The following is a 16,227-nucleotide window of genomic DNA, read 5'->3' as shown; positions in this document are numbered from 1 at the left end:
TTTACTTTAATGTTACACTTTGTTGGTTCCATTTTACAGCCTCTGTAAAGAATCTCTAAGACGTTGCTAATGACTAGATAATCTATTAAAACTTTAGAGATGAGCTACATTAAAAGCCTGCAAAGATCAAAGTTCCTTAATCAACACCTTGTTAAGCATTAATCAATAGACTGCCATCTTTTATTATTGAATTACTGAAGAAAATTACAGCTAAACACTAGATTAAGAGGCCCATTTTTGTCTTGTGACTGATCTATAAAGATAAGCATCAGTCTGATTCTTTGAAAAAGGACAAAGAATGTTTTTTTTATTTGAGTGTATTGATTCGAAAAGGGACAATACAATGAACATAAAAAAGGTAAATGCACCCAAGTTGGCCAATGTAAATGTAATTTTCACCAGCCGTCCCTTCAGCAGACATTGAAGGCATCCAAAATGAAAACAAAAAAAAGAAAACATCATTACATCACTACATATCAATGCATCACTACAGAAAAGATCATTACGTCACAATTTCCAGTATTACGTCTTTGTACTTTTCATTCATCATCCATGGGTGCTGTGGGTTTTGACAGAGAAGTCTTATGTTCATGTGCTTTAGATTTAGGAAACAAAAGCAGAAACTGACAGTTAAATGACATTTTTCCCATTGTAAATATGACCAAATGTGTCATTTTAACACATAAATTGCTTTAATAATAGAAAGAGATGTTAGAGAGTTGCAATCATTTCATATTTTTTCCTTAGAACAAGGCTTTCAATGTAAACGACTGGAAATGACTCTTCCTGGTCAAGATGATATTTGACTTGAAGTCATAAAAATGAACAATTTCTTTGAATATTAGAATGTGGACATAGATTAGGTCCTTGTGTGATGCATTGGCTGGCATAATTTATTTGGTCTGTTTTTGAGGGCTGCACGGTGGTGCAGTGGTCCCCTCACAGCAAGAAGGTTCCCGGGGGGCCTTTCTGTGTGGAGTTTGCAACTGGAAGTTTGTTCTCTCAGTTCATCTTCTTCCCATAGTCCAAATACATTCATGTTAGGTTTATTGACTATGAATCAATAAGTCTGTGTGAGTGTGCATGGCTGTTTGTTTGATTTGTCACTATATCACCCTGTGATGGACTGGGGCCCAGGATGTACCCTGCCTCCCGCCCGATCACAGCTGGATTAGGTCCCCATCCTCACTGTGATCGCAGCTGTATAAAGTAGGTATGGAAAATGAATAAATGAATTAATGGATGGAGATCTTGAAACAAACAGTTTGTTTTCAAATTGAAATGAACAATATCGGCATTAATCTGAAGGAAACTTGAACAAAATGTTTTGCTGTCTTTGAGTGACCACAATTTTATGTCAAGTAAATATTGATAGCTTTATTATTTCGGTATTTAAATCCCACGCAGTGTCTGTTTATTATCTGCTGTGGCCACAGTCGGTGTACCTACAGCAGAATGTTTGGACATAAATGATTTTCTGCTGGACATTAGGTTTAACCTTGGCTTGCGGTAAGAGGAACCTTTGATCTTCCGATTCATCTTCCAGACATTTAGTGACAGTGATTCAGCTTTTCGGCCTTGTCTCCATCATCCACACCAGTCTGCCATGTAATATCCATGCAGCTTGGGTTTTCTAATAGGCTTTATAAGAAGGCCCTCTGCTCTTGGAGGACATTTGAGCTTCGCTGTAAACCTGCGGCACTTCATTAAACGCCCCAGAGCAAAACAGGCTCTTTGGGGGCATGAATACACACCCCACTGTCACCTATATTACACTGAACTTACAGCAGTGTGCAACAATCTGCCACCCTTTTAAACTGACAGTCATACACAGACTAGAATGTTCCAAAATTATCGGAAGGCCAAAAAGAAGTAAGAGTTTTTTTGGCATCATGCTACATAAATGAGGACTTCAGTCTGCAATCATGCGACATGATGGGCAACAATAATCACCAGAAAACAGAGTAGCTCTGGCTTAAGTTACATATTAGATTATTTTATTCAGTTTTAGATAATATTTCTGCTTTATGACTACTTACACTACTTAATGACCAGCCATTAGTGTAAGCATAGAGGAGCTTGTTGTTAGTTTCTCAGCCTCAGAGTCATTAAATGACAGGTGGGAGACACCGGATAGGGCCTTCTTTAGTTGCCGTCCATCTGCCTCAAGGCTGAATAAGTTCCCTCTAAAATGATTTTTGTGCTCACTATAGTTTTAAAATCACTACATTTTTGTTAGCTCCAACCAGTCTGACCATTCTCCTCAGACCTAATAAAGTGCACGACTTAAGCGTCCACATTTGACAAAATTAGGCAAAGAGTTTTCGAATGTGAAGAATGACAGACACAAATCGGCAAAAACATGGGTCACTGTGTAAAATGTAAATAAAATTAGAATCCAATATCCTATTAACAATAGAACATGTAAAACTTATCAAATGTTTGAAGGAGACATTTTACTATTTTTAGAACAACATTCGCTCATCTTGAATTTATTTGTAGCAACGAGTCTTTAAAAAGTTGGGACGGGGCATCAAAAAGCTGGAATAGTACGTTGTACTGCAACCAAACAGCTGGAGGAACGTGTTGCAGCTAATCGGGTTTCTTGGCAACAGGTCAATAACACGATTGGTCATAAGAAGAGCATCTTAAAGAGAAAGAGACTCTTAGAGGGAAAGATGGGCAGAGGTTCAGCCATCTGCAAAAGAAAAACAACAGCATCTACAAATTATGGAGTAAAACCTTAAATATTCAATCATCTACAGTACACAATATTATTAAGAGGATGAGAATCATTTGATGATCAAACTTTTTCATGAAATACTAAAATTACTGACTCTCAAGGTTTGATGTGTTTTGATGCAATTTCTATGTTTATGAGATTTGCAAATCATTGTATTCCGTCTTTATTTACGTTCTACATCTGTGTCCCATCTGTTTTGGAATTGGGGGTGTACAAAGGATTCTAGTTAAAGTATTAAAAATCAATATCGGATTTAAAGTTATGAAGATTTGGCCAACTGCCTTTAAACAAACCTAAAAAGGGTTTTATGTATTCTAAAGCCTTAATTCTTGAAGCCTCAATTGAATTCTGTCTATATTCATTATATAATTGCAACAGCAAGAGTAACAAAAATTGAGTTTCTGTTCAAATATATCAGAATCTAACAGCATACCAGAAACTGAAGATGTCAGTGCAGTACAAGGTCACCTGCAGGTTTAGACTGGATTTTAAGATAAAGTGTTTTTTTTTGAGTCAGTAACTCCGGGGATCACAAGCACATCTGAAGCACATCTCGACTCAAATATCATCCTTTTAAGTAGGAAGGGTAGAAATAGGGCCACTCTGTCCTCCCATAAGCTTGATTCAATATACTGTTCATCTCATCACCTGAGGGCAACATCGCCCTTTAATGGCCGAATCGTGTCACCATTGGTCAATGCAAAACGTTAACCACACCCTGGTGTCTGAGACGAGTTGGCTTTCCTGCCCTTAATCCGAAAATTATAGACATGTAAAGCCCGTCTGGCACACTGTATGAGACCAGTGACGGCCGCACTGTCGTCTAGGAAGGTACATTAAGATTTTAATGCGGGCCAGAGAGAATTTCAGCCAGATATCTTACTCAACAGAGTACAAAACTTTAAACACAACAGAAGTGACTATGAAGCTTTACAGTGAACATCTGTCTCCATCTGCTGGTTCATCGATGTCTTGCAAGAAAAAGAAAAGAGAAGAGACGACACACGCCTCTGAACAATAGACTTTTTAATATATTTTTCAACTCCCCAGTCATATTGCAGTCAACATGATTATTCTTTATACCAAAATCATTGCAAATGCGGTATCATAAATATATGGCAATCTCATATATACTTTTTTTTTTGTACATATTCTTTTCAAAAGGTCCCTTGTAAAAACTGTAAAAATAAAGTGTACAACCAACCTAAAAATCTGCAAAATTCAGCACGCTGGAGTTTTTAGACGCAAGCGCTTCCATTTTAGTTAAAAGGGTTGCAACTGTAAAGGTCCGATTGCTTTGATCTTCTTTTGTTACTAAAGAGAAATCTTGTGAAGTATCTCTTAACCATTGAGTCTTCGTAGTGAATATGTATGATAATTTGGCATATTTTCAATTAAATAAAGGGTATAAAAAGGCAATATTGGCAAAAGCAGAAGGATACGGTATAAGTGCATTTACAAAAATATCAATCTGAATATTAAACGGTGCATTTGTGAAAATGTGAAGTGCGACTGCCTGGTTGATGGCATAAAGCTCAACGCTCAAACAGAGACACTTTTGGTCAGGAAAGTAGAAGAAAGAATAACAGGAAGACTTGAAAATATTGTGCTCATTCGGCCCTTCAAAGGGCAGTACATGATATTTCTTTTTTAAACCCCTTTATCCCTGCTTTGTTCATCGTCTCTGCATCCCATCTCCTCATCAGTTTCTCTCTTGGTTTAGTTGCTGCTCAGTGCCAGTCTTCATCGTCATCGTCCTCTTTTTCAGATGAGTCTTCCTGGCTGCTGACTTCCACCTGCTGCGTCTCTCCGTTCCCATTTCCTCCCTGATGAGCCACAACTGCCGCCGCCGCCTTCTCGGCTCGAGCCTCAGCTGCTGCTTGCTCCTCCAGCTCTTTCTGACGCAGCGCTGCGGCCTTCTTCTCCTGCTCGGCATGACTCTTCATGTGGGCGCTTCGACTCTTCACTTTATTAAACACCCTATAAAGGGAAGACAATTATGCAGCGTAAGGCACCACAGCAATGGTTTGCGATGAAGCAGCAGATTTCCAATTTGCAACACGTTTTAATGTTATTGTAACATTCAACAGTCAATAAAAACTTCGAACTTTTCTAAATTTGCTTCAAAACTGCACCGGGCTAAAAGGGCCTTCTCAAACAGTTCCAGTTTTCCTGGACAGAGGTAATTGTTCAAAATCTAACAAGAATGGTATGACTGTACATTCCCCTTTATGCAACCGATAATGGCTCTTCCAACTTTTTCTCTTTACCAATTATATTGAAATGTAAAAGTGGGACAAATACATTTTAACCTGAAGAACTTAAAATGCAACCGTTTAAACATAAAATGTTTGCTATCGAGTGTCTGTGGCCATCACTGTGGGGGAAAGTAAATTAGCTTCTTGCATTTATTTACTGGGGAAATGGGAGGTACCATTTGCGTGATATATCTACTGACCCAAAAATGAAACCGGACGATCGCCAGTTAGAGCTGATCGAGTTGAAAATGATCCGATTCAGATAATTAGTTGGTCAACCTGTGCAGCCCCCCGTTTGTTTTAGAGGAATACGAGAATTTATGTTCATAATAACATATTCAAGTTTTCAGGACTGTTCAAGCTCATAAGAGACTGAAGTTAATTGGAGCATTCATCCGTGTCTCACCTGCTAAACAATACTTTACAGCCCACTATAAAGTAAAATGAAAACATGTTTACAGTGCTGATATAGCAGTGGCAAGGCAGATCCTAGTAATCTGCCTGACTAATTGTTACAATATTTCCAAATGCGGGCCATACACACATTCCAATATTAACATAATAAACATGTGAGTCTAGGCCAAAATTAAGAAATACAATGGTGAGCCTTCGACTTGACTTCAGCTCTTAAAATACAAGATATTTTGAGCCTTTAAACAGCAGCATTTGGCATGTGAAGATATAATGTTGTTCTTATGAGAAAGATGCAGCCAGCCAAATATAGACATAAAAGGAAATGTGTAGGAAAAATGCAGGAAATGAACTCGTTCTTATTTATCTTCTGTAAATTACGGTCCACACAACAGACACTAACTGAAGCAGAGCACGGCCTTGCCTGAGATTCACTTTGATGCGGTTATCTCAAGATCAAAAGTTGCTTATGTTGTCATCTCCTAACAACAAAGCTCATTCTTGCTTGTCAAGTTGTTTAACTTGAGAAATTGGGTCTTTTGTTTTCTTGAGATCCCAACCTGCCGTCTCTGGAAAACAAAGCTTTTCTTTCTGAGAATACCAACAGAAATTCAAAGATGATTATAGGGGGCTTGTCAACCGTTTTAACAACTCACTGAATCGTTCATTATCGGTGCCTTGACAGTTGGGGAGGATCTATCACAGCATATAAAGTCATTCTAAAGGAGTTTAGTAAATGTCTGCTCCTGAGCAAAGACAGTGGAGTCTGTGGGCATACATACATCGGGGTAGCTGCCCTTCAGCCCATACCATGGTCAGTGGTGACACTGCTCGGTCTAAATGACAAATTAGCTGGGTTTTCTCAGGATAACGACATCAGTTTTCTGTATTATACCGACAGCACGCGTCTTCTTATCTCGATAATGACATAATTAATCCGTCATCACTACAAAATGAGCTCTGTTATTTTCGAGATATTGAAACGATAAACTTCACGATGAGATTAAAAATGTTTTCAAGCATGGCCTCTCCCAGTTTCCGCAGAAGAGCACAGATTTTATGCAGAGAAGGAATAATTTAAAAATTCTTCTGAATGCGGTTTGGCACACAATCCCAAACTGAAACAAAGAAACAAAAAAAAAACATCTTTCCCCCTTTAAAGGAGCACTAGGTAGCATTTTCACCTAAAATTATAGCCTTCAGGAGTTTAACAAAGGTTAAACAAGTCAATAGTAAGCGAATGAAGCCTGTCTCGGTCCCAACAGGGGTCTGTATGCTGAAAATCCCATATGTAACTTCGGCAGGAGCGACCCGCTTCTGAAGTGTCGTGATGCGTGAGAAGAGTCGTTTGTGTTTACGGCACTTAGCTAGGTCCTGTATGCTAGCTGTAGTTGTAGCTATGTGTTCGCTTGCGTTGAAGAGTCAACACCAAGCGTTTCATATTCTGCCTTTCACAGACTGAATATGAAACGTTCGATGTTGGCACTTCCCATCTTTGTGAAATTTCTCCAAGCGTGATCTTGTTCATCTACCATAGTGATCTGCGTTCGTAAAGAGATAGGTGATGACGGTGCTCTAATTCCTCCTGAGTTCGAGACGTAGCCTAGCTTCAGAAATAATACGGACTGACCTGATTAGAATAAGAATAGCGTTTTGATCCGAACAAGAATTGTTGTCTACTCTGCGTTTATTGCGGCGTGTGTTGGTAGTGCCTGCGCGCATCTGTCTAAGATGTAATTTTTGTAAGTGTCTGCTAATACAAATGAATCACTCCACGAATACACCATGATGAGGGAAGAATCCCATTCAAGATCAGCAACAGTCCATCCATACATCCATTATCTGCCGCTTGTCCGGGGATCGGGTCGCGGGGACAGCAGCCTGAGCAGAGAAACGACGAGCTGTCCCCGGCCACTTCCTCCAGCAACAGGATTATAGCACATTATCTTGAGTTCTCTCTTCAGAAAATCTCTGATTATAGTATCTTATGTGGGCAGTCTACACTTGTGAATCAGATGACCTAACTGCACTGACTAAATAACACAACGGCAGCATTCGCCACGATGTTTAGTTAGTGGGTGTGTACAGGTGGGCATTTTTACGACAGTGTAGAATTTCAGTTTGACCAATAGAGATCGCTATACTGCCGCTAAACTACCTTGTATCCCTTTAACTGTATTTTAACATTTTTTCTTACAAAACTAAACTTTGTATTTCACGCAGCCACACAATTGTCAAAACAAGAACATTAGTTTTGTTTCATTCCATCGAGTTTTGTTTGAAAACATGAGGCGAGAATGAATACTGCAGTTAACATGCGAGTGAAAGGAGTTTTCTAATTTAGCCCAGCTAATCTGATTGTGTCCAAAGGATTTAATGTTGCCATATGAAAGTGGGCTCGTGGCATAACTGTGACATGTGCTGCAACAAAACTAACCATCTCTTACACTCCACACGTGGGTGTGCAAACATCACTCGGAACCAGTTACCTGTTACATTTCTTGCATGGAAACACGGCATCGGGATCCAGAGGCGGCTTCACCGGTGCCTTGACCTTTTTTGCTGCAGGTTCGGCCCGATGCCTGTAAGGTACTGACGGGTGATAAGCCTCCTTGCTCACAGTGTCCGGCGCTGGCTCCGTCCCTGCCTGAAGCAACAGTAATACACAGGCGTTCACTGTGGATGCACTGCATACTTAGCCCTCTCGATGCACATTCATGTCAACGTATCAGTCAAAACAACAGCGACACAATCACCGTTTCATCAGACATTTTTTTTAACCGATGGTGTTAGCAAACAAAAAGGATCTGAGGTGAGTTTCGCAGTTGTGTGAGGTGCATCATTAGTCCACGCTCTGGGTTGTGCAGTGAAATCCTTACATAGTCATGAACCTGAAGGGACCGAGCAACTCTTGCTTGCTGGCTGCTCATGTGGCCCTCGTCATAGGAAACATCCTTCTTGTCTTCTTCAACTGCCTCCACTTTAATCAGTTTTGAAAGCTGGGAGCTCTGTGATGAATCACAGCAGAGATCAGATCCTTGTACATATTGTCAAGCATTGAAACAGGTTAAATAGGGAAGATGTGGTTCCCTCAAGCTCTCTTTAATCCTGTAGATAATTATATCCCGTTCTTGACAGTAATTTATTCGTCACTTCTGCTTTTCCACACTGTCTCTGTACCGAAAATCTTTCTGCTACGTTCTTCTAGCTCATCAGTTCCTAGTCCTTCTTCTTTAAAGAAATCATACAATGTCTATTTAGAAGTCAATAATTTCATACTTAAGCTTCAACTTGTTTGATTGAGATGTAATAAAAAATAAAAAAATAAATAAAAATCACTTCTGGACAGGCAAATGTACATCATGTTAACAGAGGTAAGTAATGGAGGAAACATGGGGTTTCAGGCAGTTCAGGAGCCGTGTCTTCTGTGGTAAAAAGCTAACTTTTTCCAACACACACACACACACACACACACACACACACACACACACATACACACACACACACACACACACACACACACACACACACACACACACACACAAAAGAAAAAGATAAAAGACCCCAAGACCTCCGCCTTTTCAGACCAAGTTATGTACAACCCTTCAGTCCTCCTCATGCCTGAAGAAGAAAATGAAAGACTCTGCTGCACCTTAACATCCACCACAGCCTCTGTATGCTTGTCCATGGGTGAATCTGGAGGGCCGAAGGTTAAAATGCCGTTGCGACCGATCTTCACCTGCTTCTTGTACGTATAGTAGAACTCCACGCACTGGGCCACAGTCTTAGTCTGCACCTTTAAATGGTCCAAAAGACATGCACAATGTGTTGGAAATTAACAGAACAATTTCATATAAACTCCTTACAGGATGTTTTTTTGTTTTTTCCCCAACAGTTAACACATTTGTTTACACATGATTTAAATATATAAATAAGAAAAGTCTCTGGCTTTGCCACTGCTATTGTTATTGTTTCAGTAAACCAGACTTCCTGCCACAGAGAGGATGTGATTTATTCAGTCTGATTGTCTTCTCTTTTGAACTTTTGGGAACTTTTTAAAGTTTTAGCCTCCGTTTGAAACAGCATCCTCTTCCTGTCTGCAAAAGCACATTTTCCATTACATCTGAATACGGTACATGTTGATAATCTTAGCTCCCAACAGCACTGTTTGTTTGAGGTGATCACTCAAATGCCTCAATGAGTCTCTGAAGGAAGTATCTTTCATTCTTTACTCGGGCTGCAGGATAAAATAAACATGCATACCAGTTTCTGCACCATGAAGAAATCCTTCCTGTAGGCAGAGATCCCCTTATTGAAGTAACATTTTTCTTCTGGAGTCCAGTTGTCCGAGCCTGGAAAAAGCAAACGCAGGTATGCTGAACATACACTCTCTTATGCGGAAACATTTCAAGAGAACTTTCAAGATACAGGCAGGCGGAAGAAACAAAGATAAAGATGTTTTGGTGAACTGATAAAGCTTTTTTACCCGAGTAGTGATAACCTGACAGAAGATGGCCGTTGGGGAAAATGGGATCCTGAAGCATCAAACGCTCCAGTGTTTCCTTCAGATTAACACAGCAGTGAGCAAAGCTTCAGCTACAAAACACTTATGTGTGCAAAGTGATGCCAAAGTAATGTCTGACAAATGCACTGCCACAAAGATGTTTCTGCATACTGATACGTCACTCACAAGGAAATTGCCTCCACTTTCATGTAAACAGTGCAAAACCAGCTCCTGATTGGTTCCTCCTCCACGGAAAACACTTGAACAAGCCATGCTCATCAAATCCTCCACTGAAAAGCAAAAGTGAGGAGAAGTTGGGGAGAAAAGCTCGTACAGAATAAAGAAACCAGCAGTCAGCTGATCATGCATGATATGCGAGACACTAACTGCTCTCCTGGTCACCATGTTTTAGGCTGGAGTAATCCTTAGGAAGCCAAACCAGGTCAGCTTTGTGCTGGTCAAACTGGGAGGAAAGTGGTTCTTGCAAATCCGGAATTTCTGCTTGGTAGTGCTGCCCGATGTTGATACGCCTGGACGCCAATGCAAAGCTTGGAGTTATGAAGCAACACTAATAAGGGAACCTCTATAGATGGATGAAGTGGTACTCACGGTTCAAGGCTCACAGGTGTGGCATCAGTGATCAAAGGCAAGACTGGAGGAGTAATTTCTGAACTTGCTGTAAGATACAAATGATAAAAACTTCTACGTTATCTGGAAAAGCTTTACTTTTTCAAAACTATAAGTGCACAAGACCCGAAGCAACAACCATGACTTACAGGAGCGCAACAGGCTGCGTGTTGCAGACTTTGGTGTGGCCGGAGGTGGCAGGATTTGGTTGCTTACAGCTATGTTGGTGAGGAAGGTGGAGAAGTAGAGCCCTGTGCCCGTTCGCACAGGAGACAGGATGGGTGGAGGCGTGTACGGCGGCAGGGCATGAGGGTTGTCTGGCAGGCGAATAGGAGAGCGTAGGTTACTCTGGTAGGAAGTGATACTGGAGTAGACAGATGGAGCGATGAAGGTGGATGGTTTGGGAAGAGGGATGATGAGAGGCTCAGGACGAGGCCGGCGCTTTACTTTAGCTTTTCCCTCTTCATCCAATCCTGGATCGTTTTCCCCATCCTGAATGAAAGAAGGATCGAAGGTGCATGTTATCGTCAAATCCCATCTCCATTTTGTTTATTTTAAAAAGTTACACTTTTTGCTTTCTTCATCTACAGCTGAGCATGAAATCGGCCACAACATTAAAACCACAGACAGCTGAAGTTGAATATCTCCCTTGGCATCTGTGGAGGAGTGGATATATAAAGCCGCCAGTGAAGCGTCGGTTCTTGAGGTTGAAGTTGTTAAAGAGCAAACAGAAATGTGCAAGACTGATCAGAGTGACTTTGACATGGACCCAGCTGTGATAAGTGCATTTGGTTGGTACATAACAAATATGGACAAATGAAGGACATCTGCAAAACCATCGGCAGGGCTAATGGGAGTCTAAAGCTCACTGTGAAGGAGTGAAGGCTGGTCATTTTGGTCTTATCCCACAGAAGGACTTCTAAAGTACAAAAAAAATAACACTGGCTTTGCTGAAAAGGTGTCAGAACATATAGTGCTTCACAGCTTGCCAGTCAGAGTGCCACTTACAACACCTTCTCACAGCTGAAAGACCCTCTAATGAGCATTTCATTGACAGAATTGGAGCACGGATCATATAAAAAAAAAAAGATTGTTTGGCCTAATGAGTCATCTATTCCTTTACATCACGTCAACGGCTGGATGGATGCATCATTTAGCTGAGAAAAAGCTGGCAGCAGTGTGCACTATGAGAAGAAAGCAAGCAAGCAGAGACGGTGTGATGCTCTGCATTAGTCTCAGATTGGAAATCCTACTGAAGTAAATCTGTATCTGAGATGCTGTGTGCCGTGAGGTTTTAATGTTGTAGCTGAGCAAAGTACTTGGATGTGCATAACGGTTACAGGTCTGTTTGTGGAGCAGCTTTAAAAACTCTGTAAACAAATACCTCCCCACTCTGAAAGCAATGCACATCTTTCCTCCTCCGAGAACAAACCTGTTCAAAACTCTCAGACGCAGAGTTTCGGCGGGACCGCCGACGAGCCACGATGACGGAAGGTTTGCGGTCCGGCTCTCCTGCAGAGCGCTCGCCCTGACCGAGACGCGCCTGATCCCAGCAGCCCTGGCTATCTGCTGGGCTCCTGTGCACAGGCACAGACACGGGGATAACCAGGGGCACGATGGCGGCTTGTTTGCCGGGGGGACCATCCTCCTGCTGGGACACAAAATCAAAAGAAGATGAGAAGAAACGGGAGAGAGAAAGTCAGTGGGGGGGTCAGGGAAGTGGAGGGGAAAATTAAAAGAGGGAGTGAGAAACAAAAAGAGGAAGATGGGCTGAGTGCACATCATCTACACACAACAACTGTGATTCATTTTCCTCCAGAATAAAAACACTCTCAGTATGTTGTTCTTAATGGCACAAGACTGCAAGTTAAAATCTAATATTAAAGGACTGGCTCCTTCATTTTTTTGTAAACTGAATATTGAAAAAAATTGGGAAATAATATAAACTTTTAATGTTATAGTTGAGAATTAAAAATCCCAATTCAACTGCTGGTTTAACAAGTTGAAAGTCTTTGTCAAATGCAAAACAAGGATCCCAATTTTCCCGTATAAACATATGAACCACCTTGTTGCTTGAGTGCACATTTACTGTAGTCGCTCAGAAAATTGCACCCTGATACTTCTGGTTTAGCAAATACAGTTTTCAGCAATCCTAAATCCCACTGGTGGCAGTGAAAAGTATGAATCGGTTTTAAGATTTACATTTGAGGCAAAGCAAAAGAAAAACACATCTGAATGTTGTCTCTTGACCCAGAAAAGTGCTGCTCGCTAACCACAAAACAGCAGCTCAGGGCTGTGAAGTGCAACATTAAACCTGTTTGGGAAGAATAGACGTGTAGCCATGCAGGTTGACAGCTCGGCCCCTCCCTTCTTCCATTGAATGACTGGTGAAAGGCCTGAGGAATGTGGAGGTGTGCAGACTTGCAGCTGCTCCAGACTGTACATCCACCCTGCACACTCTGCACTAAAACCTACAATATGTCTCTTAACAAGACTGCTTACTTCATGTCCCTGTATTTACAGTCTGTGCAAAAAAAAAAAAAATCTGCAGAGAAAATCTAGAAGAATCTCTCAGTGGGTGTGCCACCTCCAATGTAAACGTTAGAAATCCTTAGTAACGAGGGTATCGTCTTTCTTACAAAAATGATATCCTCGGTGTGTTTTAAATCCATAAGGGGAAATCTTGAATTACAGCTGATATTACTGGTTGCAGCACAATGTGGTGCAAGATTCTGCAGCGCAGAGTAGGACTGTGCGTTGCTGTAAAACAGCCTGCAATAGCTGGGACTCGACAGCTGTAGGAGTCGAGTAAACAGACGCAAGAAAGGGATTTTGTAAACCATAGGGAAGTTCTGCATAGAAACAAAGCTATTCCTCTTTTTTACAGCAGATTGTCAACCCCCACCAGAAGAGAAAACTCATTCTCACTTGCATAACTACGAACCTTTGCTATTCACTCTTATAAGCAAGTGTCTAAATTGTTGTTTCACTATATTTGTGCTGTGGTTAATAATAAATTAGGTATAGCAGCAGTGTGATGAGGGGATTTTTTATTTATTTTTTTTTTTTTTACCTTGGCAGTTTTAGCAGGCAGGGACTCCATTTCTGATGCCTTCTGGGCAAGAGTCTCCAAGTTGATCTCCTTGGATGCTCTCCTTCTCCTACGGGTGATCTGGATGACCCCCCCAGTTGCTGCTTGGCCTTCGCCTCCTTTCGCAGGTGGCACACCGGCTACTCCATTCTGGGATGGCTCTTTGGAGGCTTGAGACCAGATGTTTGTCGAAGGGGGACCCAGTGGGGACTGCCCCTCTCTGGAGAGGCGACGCGAGCGACGAGGGGCAGCTGGTGCTGCGTCTGCAGGATTCGTGGTGACCTTCTCGGGGCATGGATCGGGTACAGCTGGTGCATCCCTGGCTTGAGCCTCCGGTTGCAGCTGCAGCTCCACTGACTGGGCGTCTTCTTTTTTAGCCCCAGTGTCAGGTGGACGAGGCTCGGGAGACTGATAAGTTCCAAAGTTTTGGGTCTGCTGTTGTTTTGGCTGTCCTTGGGCCTGTGCCGTTTCTTGCTGTGGCACATTTTGATGCTGCAGCTGCTGCATTTGCTGAATTTGTTGTTGTCGCCCCTGTAGCTGTTGCTGGTGATACTGTTGCTGCATTTGCTGCATCTGCTGCTGCTGTTGCATTTGCTGCTGCTGCTGGATTTGCTGCTGCTGCTGTTGTTGTTGCTGCAAATGTTGCTGCTGCATTCGAAGCTGATGCTGCTGATGCAGCTCTTGTTGCTGCTGCTGTTGGTGATGATGGATTTGTTGATGTTTCATCTGGTGAAGAAGTTGCTGCTGCGTTTTAGGCTGCTCGCCGTAGGCCAGGTTCGGCATCGGCTTGCTTCCCGGGAAAACAGAGTAGTATCCGGGTGGGAACTGTTGCTTGTTAGGTCTAAAAGAGGTCTGGAAGGGCTGCAGCATGGGCCCCTGCAAGGTGTGGGGTGGCACATGCGGCTGGCCCTGGAGCTCCACGCCTGTGTGGCCGTGTTGATAAGCTTGTAGTTTAGCCTGATGCATTGCAGCGGCAGTATGCTGATCCCACTCAAGTCCCCTCCCTTGAGCTTGAGCCTGGGTGGCATCTCTGTAAACATCCACAGGTGCTGGCAGCTGGTTTTCACCTGCCATCGGCATAGCGACAGCTTCATGAACCCCTTTGTGGAAGGCCATCTGACCCCTGACGTTCACCCCACTCACGTATGGGCCGAAATTCTGCCCCCAGGCTGCCATTGGAGCTTCCTGTGACCAGTTAGACGCCGGTGTGGGGTCCTGCAACCATTTTACTTGCGCACCCTGTTGATAGTGCGGAAGACTTTGGGGCCCTTTCTCGGGATTATAGACACCCGAGCTACTAACTGGGTCACTGTGGCTTGGCTTTAAAGCTGGAGGTCCCATACCATAATAAACATCACCTGAACGCTGCACAGCCTCTTTCATAGCTGCAGTCTGATGCTTACTCTTGTCAGTATTAACTTCAGAAGGAAGACTCATAGTAATTCAATAAGAGAAGAAAATATTGACGTCAAAGCTCTTAGTCTGGGTCTTTGAGCATGCAAACTTGGTTGCTTCCTCTGTAGTGTGCTTTTCTCTGCCCGGGGTCAAGAAATTCTTTAATTGTGTTCACAGAGGTAACTGGGAGGAAACATAAATCCCAAAGGAAAGTGCAGGGTGTGGAACATGCAGCCCTCCTCCAGCAGTCAAATCTGAGGTCCGCTGTCCATTCTTCTCATCCTCTTTAGGGAGCCAGACCTTATGACAGAGAGGTCAGACATTTGTTTTTAGAGGAAAAGCATGAAGAATTTGAAATCGATTTGCAGTCGCCAGAAGCAAAGAGGAAACTGAGGCCTACACCAGCAGACAGCCCTTTCTGTAAAGTGAAATGATTAAGTAGAGCAGAGGAAGCCATTACTTCGATATATACGTCCAGGTGCGTGCAGAGAGCAGATTACAAGCCGAGGTTTTGGGGCAGCAGGCAACTGCAACAAGGAGACACGCACAGCGTAGCTGCCATTTGGCACAACAAGAAATACAGGAAACGAAGGGGCTCGTGCAATCACCCGAGCGATAGCCAGTAATGTAATGTTACAAAAAAAGCAATAAGGAAGCTTCGGAGGAGCCAAGTGTTGTTAATCAATGCGACAGATCAGTGAACATTACTTAGACAGTTTAGATACCTTTTCAATGGTGCACAGAGTTCTCCATGAACAGCTCCATGGAGTCACTTTGGTTTCGATCAAAGTCGACTGCATGCAGCTCCATGAAGGGATTGTGCGCAGCAGATGTCATAACTCTGACAACTTTCCATCGAGTTTCACTGCGCGCAATATGGCGAACAGGCGACCTAACAGACCCACGAAAAGGTACTCCAGGGTCCGGGCGGGATCGAAAGCCTTTTTAAAGCTGTAGTTACAACGTTGCACACTGGATCCGTAAAACTGTTCACTTCCAGGAAAACATGTCCACAACTTTCCCCCCTCGCAGCAACGGGTAAACCACACACGGAGACGGTGAAAGTGTGAAAACGATGCCGTGCTGCGGCCTGCGCTGGTATTTTCTCAGATTTCCAAGTTGCTGCTGAGCAAAAAGCTGCTGTTTGGGTTTGTCCGGAGCGTGTTAAACACTGCGAAACTGCGCAATCGCTCAGAAA

At 42.6% G+C, this 16,227-nt stretch overlaps 1 protein-coding gene across 3 annotated transcripts; it reads right to left on the bottom strand.

Moving 5' to 3' along the window:
* Window positions 1-3,754: 3,754 nt before the first annotated feature.
* On the bottom strand, window positions 3,755-16,227 carry mideasa (mitotic deacetylase associated SANT domain protein a). Of its 3 annotated transcripts, none has more exons than XM_075458452.1 (13): window positions 15,755-16,227; window positions 13,617-15,329; window positions 11,976-12,191; window positions 10,693-11,035; window positions 10,526-10,592; window positions 10,304-10,446; window positions 10,103-10,206; window positions 9,899-9,974; window positions 9,676-9,764; window positions 9,065-9,208; window positions 8,292-8,420; window positions 7,902-8,059; window positions 3,755-4,723 (listed from the first exon to the last, which is right to left on the bottom strand). In XM_075458452.1, exons 2-13 carry the CDS (start codon window positions 15,069-15,071, stop codon window positions 4,474-4,476), a joined length of 3,174 nt encoding a protein of 1,057 aa, XP_075314567.1. In that variant the 5' UTR covers window positions 15,072-15,329; window positions 15,755-16,227; the 3' UTR covers window positions 3,755-4,473. The 3 variants fall into 3 exon arrangements, with proteins under 3 accessions (XP_075314567.1, XP_075314566.1, XP_075314568.1); XM_075458451.1 differs by having other exon boundaries at window positions 11,976-12,194; window positions 15,755-16,226; XM_075458453.1 differs by having other exon boundaries at window positions 10,319-10,446; window positions 11,976-12,194; window positions 15,755-16,226.

Source organism: Odontesthes bonariensis, chromosome 24, assembly GCF_027942865.1.
Source record: "Odontesthes bonariensis isolate fOdoBon6 chromosome 24, fOdoBon6.hap1, whole genome shotgun sequence".
Taxonomy (NCBI): Eukaryota; Metazoa; Chordata; class Actinopteri; order Atheriniformes; family Atherinopsidae; genus Odontesthes; species Odontesthes bonariensis.
Note: the sequence above shows the minus strand (reverse complement) of the source record. Positions and strands in the feature narration are given on the sequence as shown.

Coding starts and splice junctions, on each gene's coding strand:
- mideasa (XM_075458451.1), bottom strand. CDS start 15,071: ATGAGTCTTCCTTCTGAAGTTAATACTGACAAGAGTAAGCATCAGACT. Junction 10,593..10,692: donor ACGCAGCCTGTTGCGCTCCT/GTAAGTCATGGT, acceptor TGTATCTTACAG/CAAGTTCAGAAATTACTCCT. Junction 8,421..9,064: donor AGGCTGTGGTGGATGTTAAG/GTGCAGCAGAGT, acceptor GATTCATCACAG/AGCTCCCAGCTTTCAAAACT.